At 35.6% G+C, this 7778-nt stretch overlaps 1 protein-coding gene across 1 annotated transcript; it reads right to left on the bottom strand.

Annotated features, from left to right (window-relative positions):
- Positions 1-641: 641 nt before the first annotated feature.
- Positions 642-6076, bottom strand: LOC143589036 (E3 ubiquitin-protein ligase UPL3-like). The gene is made up of 9 exons (XM_077069897.1): positions 5808-6076; positions 4720-4830; positions 4528-4644; positions 4278-4448; positions 4039-4200; positions 3002-3214; positions 2802-2923; positions 1423-2727; positions 642-725 (listed from the first exon to the last, which is right to left on the bottom strand). Exons 1-8 carry the CDS (start codon positions 6048-6050, stop codon positions 1455-1457), a joined length of 2412 nt encoding a protein of 803 aa, XP_076926012.1. The 5' UTR covers positions 6051-6076; the 3' UTR covers positions 642-725; positions 1423-1454.
- Between the last annotated feature and the right edge of the window lie 1702 nt (positions 6077-7778).

Raw genomic sequence — 7778 nt, 5'->3', positions numbered from 1 at the left:
GTACAAAAAGATTCACGGCTAATGTGGTATCGGCTGATGTGGTATCGGCCTTTTGGTAATTCAAAGTGTAGATATCGCTCCATAATCTGCTCCCGTCACTAGATATGAATTCACTGGTGTTATATCTATCATCATCACCCTCGTCTAAGGCAATATGCTGTTGAACTGCTGGAAATATCGTTAAGTTTCAGTTAAGTTGATTACCACCTGAAGAAAATACGAGTTTGGGAATGGAGTCATTAGAGTCAAACAAGTGTTGACTATGGCGATGCCTAACACCCCTAATACTACCTCTACTACTGTTTGCTGATGCAAGGCCAGCCATGGCGGCAGCAGCAAATGACATTGACCCACGTGAGCCGAAAGAATTTGGAGATCTAAATTCTGAGGAGTCTGAGGCCCGAGATGGAGTTGCTTTACTGGTGGAACCGCATGCTGAATTTGGGTGGTTGTCACTTGTTGTGGGGCCTGCAGAGCTATGATCCTCTGCAGAGTCGTTTAATTTAACATTGTGGACATCTGGTATGCAAACTGGAACCGGTTCATCCCTTAACTGAAAGCATAAAAAAAAAGGTTCATCTCATCAATGCTCAATAAAAAAAAACAAGTAGAATGTAACTAAAAAAGTGTAAAAAACATACATCATTGTCATCTTCAGATATATCATCATCTTCAATCATCAATGCATCATCAACTTCGACAGGTGGTCACTCTACGTCTTCATCCTACAGTGAACAAAATAAAATGTTTCCCAGCAACAGACAGAAAAATAATGATAAAGACTAATATAAGTACAGTAAAACAAAGAAAAATACGGTCAAAGATATCTTATGGAAACAGCAAGCTGAACGAGCCAGACGTAGAGATTGAAGGGCAGGACATGAAACCATTTCTAAAACCGAATCACGTCTTAACGTTACACATCATGACTAACAAAATTGGAATTGCAATACAAACGCCATTACAAGGTTTTGAGAATGCGCCATAGGCATTTAAACAAACAAGTTATTTCATATCACCAATAACATGTTATTCCAATTTATGATAGTAATAGTATAGAGAAAACATTTAAGTTCTATGTAGATCCAACATACAATAGAGATACAATTTTGATACATTTATTTATGAACAGGTCAACTCAGGTTATATTTCACACCTACTGGGTCAAATGCTTGATATCAATGAAATGTGTCAAACATGTCAAAAGTCATCCCAAAAGTATTTTTAATACATATAACCTTCTAAATTACATTTTAACATAATAAACATTTATAAAACAATACTCTAAAAGCTAGACAAAAACTGACCCAAACCCATTTTTGACATTTAGCAAACACACCCATCACAGCAATTTTGCCGCCTCTAACAACCAACATTAAAAACAAAAAACAGAAACAAATACAAATACATAAAAAGACATACCTCAGATGTCGACTGATTATCCACAGATTTCATCAAAGTGTCTTTATCAGAAGCAGCCTTTCCTCTAGAAGCATTTCGGTGCGGGGTCCACTCGCCTCATCTTGAGTTGGCTTCAGGACAGCCTTCCCCTTCCCCTTTGAAGAAGAGTTTGCGTTTTTGTCCTGTGGCGTGTCCTTTTCGGCCGACTTCCCTATATTAACCACTGACCTGGATCTTGTAGAATACTGATGTGTACCAGGAGCAGGAGAAGAAGATGACTTATTCTGACTAGACTCGCCATGTTGAATCCGTGACCAAATAAACTCTTCAACAGCAGCCAAGTTGGCAAAAGGATCAATTAAAAGAATGTTTGAAGAATAATCCCGAAGAGACTTTTCACCATGTGATCTGCAGAGACGCAGCTTAAATGGTCGAGATGTTGCACCCACACCATAAGAGAGACGCCCACTTGTAGACGAACGAGAACCATGACTCAGCACTACTGGAAACCGCTCTAATGAAGTCAATGCGTTTTGAAGCTTTAAAACTAAAACACTCATAGGAGTCAAGTTTGATTCGTTAAGTCCATAACGAAGGCTGATTGATATAAACGATTTATACCTTTTCATAGCTTGTTGACTTAACTTGGTCAAACTTGATTCCAGCACCTTTTCTTTAAAAAAGCATCCACATGTTAAGTAATTTAGCAAAGCATCAACAACACCACTTCCAATGAACTCAAATGTTGAAACACCGTCCCTTTTGCTTAATTCTTCTAGCATCTCGGTTATCATTTTCAATAAACTTTCCTCTTTAGTCGGTGAGAAGTCAACAAACTGATATCCAGAAGCTTTAGACTTTCCCTTTGACTTACAATCATATGTTAAAGCACCCAACTTTATGCAAAGATTCTTCAAATTAAGAAGATCATCTGTAACCCCGACTTCATCAGATCCAGGAACTGAAGAAAAGTATTTATCTTTAAAAGATTTTGCACTCGAACTCACCGCAATAGGAATACTAGAACTAACATTAGAAGCCTCTACAGGGGCATTTTGGGGGTTTTCAGAAGTGACATCAACATTGGGTGTCCCACCTAGGCGGCGACGATTTCGTCGCAAACGTGTGGATGATCCGGGTATCGACTCGGTATCCTTGTTGATTGATGAGTCAGACAAAATTAGTGTATCTATAGCATGAACGACACCTTCTCTCACAAACAATTTAGAGAAAGTTTCCAGAAGTTTTTCCATTAAAATGTCTGCAATTTGAAGAGAATGCAATAGGACTTGTGGATCTTTCCATGCCAAAACACCTGCCAAGAAACTATAAAAAAATTAAAGCATTAACAAAACTAATTTATCTAAATACTTCAAAGTACACATATATGATATATATACCTTGATATATTTGTAACACCAAGTAAAGATTGTATCATATCCTTGGTGCTGAAATACATTAACTTCCCAATAACAGAAAGACATTTATGGCGAACAGGTACATTCACACTTGACCCATATATCTGCAAAACAAAGTGAGCCTGTCTGTTAAAAATAGTTGCGCAAATAATAACAAATCTGAATAATTTTTCAGAACTAACCTGAATGAGAACAGGAAGAAGATCCATCCCGAATTGGTGCAAAAGCTCAGGCTGATCTGGCACTAACTTCTCATGACCTGATGATACAGATGCATCAGTTACTTCTTGCTTGCCAGAACTGCCAGCTGACGGTTTAGTGGTGGCAGAAAAAAATATGATTCCTCGAGGCAATGGGAGAAGAAGCTCATTTATCAAACTCACAATCTCAAATATCTGTGAGTTAACAAATTAAACAAATTGGTCAAAATGGTTTGTAAATGATGCCATTACCAACAATGGGTTAAAGCTTAGGCTTGTGAACGAACCAAAAAAACATGAATGAAGCATGTTCATGTTCTTTGAACTTTAACCGAACATGAACTTAACAAGAGAGGTTTTCTTGTTTGTGTTCATTTATGTCCGTTCGTTAACAGTATAAACAAACGGTTCACAAACAAACATAACTGAACATAAGATGAACGGACATAACTAAACTAAAACCAAAAAGAAGCAAACATGAGCAACAATGTGTTGGGCCTAAAAGTTATTGAAAGTGAACTAAACTGTAATGGCCTAAAAAATTTAAATGAACATAAACAAACGCAAATGAATGCATACAAACAAACGTAAACGAACAAACTTAAACACATATCAAGTAATGAACACAAATGAATGCAAACAAACAAGCATAAATGAACGACTGTAAACAGCGTTCACAACGTAAACAAACAAACTTAAACACACATAAAGTAATGAACACAAATGAATGCGAACAAACAAGCATAAATAAACTTAAATGAACGACTGTAAACAAGCGTTAACAAACATAAAGAACAAATGAAACACGTGTCCATGTTCGTTCGTTTAACTAAATGAGCAAATACTTTTGCTCATGTTTGTTCATTTATCAAATAAACGAACTTCCTGCTGAGCGTTCAGTTTATTTACAATAAAACTCTTTGCTTTTACATCAAATGAACCCTAAAAGGCTCACAGCCAAAAATGAACCAAATTTTAGCAACAAGAAAAAAAAAAGTCAAAATATAAAGATGAATTACCTGCTCTGATGGCCTAGTTAAAGCAGGTGAAACAGACATGGTTGCAACAACACCAGAACCTGATAATATATCTTTAAGAATACCACTAATTACAAGAAGCATCAAAGTTTTTGAGCATAAAGAAGACCCACTTGCACATGTGGAAAGCAATCGTATTAAACCCTACAAAAGCCTTATTATTGAGCTACTTACCCCTACTAAAAGCAATTACAATTCCAAAAGTCAAAAAAAAGTCAAACCGTATATGTAGATTGGGTAAGAGACGCCTGTCCACCACCAGAACTGCTGATTGAAATAAGCGAAGCGGTTTGTGTAACTAACCCATGGTTACAAAGCTCATCAAGTTTATCAGATGATGCTGCAAATGCCTCTACAATTCGAGTCAAACATATAGATGCATGCTCCAAAACCTAAACTCAGTTGGATGTACGATTAGTATTTAGCTAACTAGTTGGCCAATCTTAAATGCTTTGACTTTCATTGACTCACCTTCACATCATGATACTGAAGAAGATTTGTCAGCAAAGGAACAGCTTCCATGACAAAATCAGCTGCATCAGATGGAAGTTTCTTGCACATATTTGCAGCAGTAGATAATGCTACACGCTAACAGGTATAATTCATATTATATTCAATTCTTGTATACGGTTAACAATTAACATGATAAGCAATAAAGGGTACCTGAATTCCAGTAGAAAAGAAGTCAAGATAAGAGAGCACTGCCATTAGCGCACCCGCTCGCAAGCATGCAGTAGGGTTCTCCAGAGATATCTTTTTAAGAGCTTGCAATGACTGTTGAGAAACAATGATCACCAATTACCAATACTATTACTGTGATAAGTTTTGTAGGTAGGAATGTAAACAAACCAATGAACACAAACAAAGCATGTTCATGTTCGTTTGTTTAACTTTAACCGACAAACAATCAAACACGAAAAACTAAATAAGCGTTCGTTATAAAAAAGGCTAAAACTGAACTAGATTGTCGAGGGTGATGTTTAATTGCCATAAAACTAGACTAAATTGTAACCAACCTAAAAGATTTAAATGAATTTCTACACAAACGAACTTAAATAAACGTCATCAAACAAACAAAAACGAATGTTGAACATCTATGAACAAAGAAGACATATGCTTATATCTATTCATCAAGTTAAATGAACAAAAAGTTATTCGTGTTTGTTCATTTATTGTATAAACAAACTTCCCGACTTGTTGCGCAGGTGAGACCGCATCGCAACATCTGACGTGCAGCGTTTCCATGATGCAATCAGATTTCAACATCCGATTAGCAACTTTGGATGCGTCAATTGAAGCAGAATTGACTTCAATTTGATTCCCAAAAAATAGACTTTGTTTGCTTCAAAGAATCACGATCGGTTTACAGCGATCGTGATGAAGTTAGTCACCAAAAAAACAGCAATTCAGCTGGTTTCCAAAAACCAGCAAGTTATTGATTTTTTTAAAATTCTATAATACCCTTGCTTTTAATTTACATGTTACAGATCTGCTGATGGATATCTCATTATATGCTTAGGTTCATATTAAAAAACTTTTTTGAATTAGTATGCATTTTTTATTATTTTAGCTTAATGTCATGCACTTTAGTATTTTTCTAATAAAAATGCATGCGTCGGCGCATCTCGCATCAGATCTTTGGACCAAACGCATCAGAGCGCATCACGCAATTCAAAACCAAGCTTCCCGCCAAACGGTTAACTAAACGTCCCAGTAAGTAAACAAAAGTTGAAGACAATAAGTCAACACACCTGTTCAGCCAAATCCATATACTCAATAGTAAGCAACCTAGCAACAAAGCAAGAAACAGCACCATACTGCACAGCCACAACACACGACGACGGTAACACATCACACAGATGCGTAATAATCGCCCTAGCCGCAAGCAACATAATATTCGGATTGCTCTCATAATTAAGCAACCCACCAAGCACAGGAACAAACAAATCAACCGGAAAACCAATAAGCGAATCCTTGGTCCCAATGGCAAGCATGTCACACAACTGAGTCAAAGCCTCAACCTACTCCATCACCATCACTATCATTTTCCACGTCATCGTCCTCGGTGTCGTCCTCATTCGCTGACCGGTCATTATTAAGTCCCAAATTATACTCTCTCTTATTATTATTATTATTATTAATCCTAACCCTAGGTTCAGTTTCTTTCTTCTGTTTACCAGTACGGCGGGCACGGGTCGACCCGGAGGCGGAAGGTTGGTTAATGTTAATATGATCCATATTAGAAGAGCGTGAGCGAGTGGATACCGATGGAGGTGTTAAACGACGGCGTTTGGTGGCCTCAGGCCGCTTGCGGCTACGAGTTTCCATGCAAAACCCTAAAGGCAACGGCGACGGATGGAAGTCGGCATGGTTGTTGTAAGAATAAATGTGATGGGATTTGATGGATTGGAAGATGTGAAATTGGGATTGGGAGTGTGAGTGTGTAACAGAGGAGGTGGAAGATGAAATGAATATGAAAACCCTAAGTTGTAAGACAGACGGTTTGTTGGTTGAATTTGGGCAGCTCACGTTCGCCTAGGACGTGGATGTTTGCGCCTTGGGCGTGGTTATGTGCATGGGACAAGTTTGTTTGTTTAATTTCTTTAACCCGAACGCAATAACGCAGCTCACCATTCCTTATTAAAAAGATTATTTTTTTTAAAAAAAACTTAACACACTTCTGAATTATTATTGCTTTATTATTATAACTATGTTATTGAATTTACGTTAACGAATTGAAGCTAACAAACGGGTTACGGTTAACTAAATACAAGTTAACGAATTAAAACAGATGATTTAAAGCTTAACGACTAAAAGTGAACGAATTTATATTAATGGTTTAACGATTTATTCGTATTTTAATATTATCTTAATTACAAGATTCATACTAAGTTTGAATATAGCGTATACGGAATCTTGGGGTTAACGGTATATTTTATTTTGAAAACGAAAGTGTTAACGAATTATAAGGTTTAACGAAATCGAATTAAAATATAATATTATTTAAATGTTATCTCAACTAATAGTTTATTACTAATAAGTGAATTTTATTATATATACGAAGCACCGAACGACATAATTTTATTTCGTAAACAATTGTGTTCGCGTTTTATAAAAATATTAACGGAAAAAGATATAATATAATATTATATTAACGGTTCTCGCGAAGTTCGATTTTAGGTAAAGAAAAAGATAAAATTAATTTATGATTAAATTTATTCAAGAAAAATGATTTTATTAAATTTTTAACTAATTAATTTGGTAAAAAAAACTAAAGGAACTTGGTTTTAAAAAAAATATTAAACAAACAGCTCTGACCCAAGTTCGAACCCGGGTCCTCACACACATGCACTAACCACCTGGTCTAACTTGTTTGCTCATTTTAAGATTAGATATATATATATATATATATATATATATATATATATATATAGGGTTATGTTAGAATAAAAATCCACTTGAGTTGTGAAAATTTTAGAAACTCATTCTCAACCACATGTTTTTAATTAAAGATTAAATCTTGTGGTCCACAATTAAAGTTAATAAAAAATGTAAAAGTTCATTTACATTTTCTCTCTCCTGAAAACATATATAAAAATTACTAAAAAAATAGCAAAATATTTTTTTTATGTTTTCGATATTTTGCATTAAATGTAACAACATATATTACATGAAACAAAAAAAACCGATATTACATAGGGTTTTCACGGGTTTTCTCAACT

Source organism: Bidens hawaiensis, unplaced genomic scaffold (assembly GCF_021521415.1).
Source record: "Bidens hawaiensis isolate Kalapana, Puna unplaced genomic scaffold, B.hawaiensis_p1.1 tig00037185_1, whole genome shotgun sequence".
NCBI classification, from domain to species: domain Eukaryota; kingdom Viridiplantae; phylum Streptophyta; class Magnoliopsida; order Asterales; family Asteraceae; genus Bidens; species Bidens hawaiensis.
The sequence above is the reverse complement of the archived record's forward strand: the minus strand, read 5'-3'. Positions and strand labels throughout refer to the sequence as shown.

Coding starts and splice junctions, on each gene's coding strand:
- LOC143589036 (XM_077069897.1), bottom strand. CDS start 6,050: ATGCTTGCCATTGGGACCAAGGATTCGCTTATTGGTTTTCCGGTTGAT. Junction 4,201..4,277: donor TTACCCAATCTACATATACG/GTTTGACTTTTT, acceptor AGGCTTTTGTAG/GGTTTAATACGATTGCTTTC. Junction 3,215..4,038: donor TAACTAGGCCATCAGAGCAG/GTAATTCATCTT, acceptor GTTAACTCACAG/ATATTTGAGATTGTGAGTTT.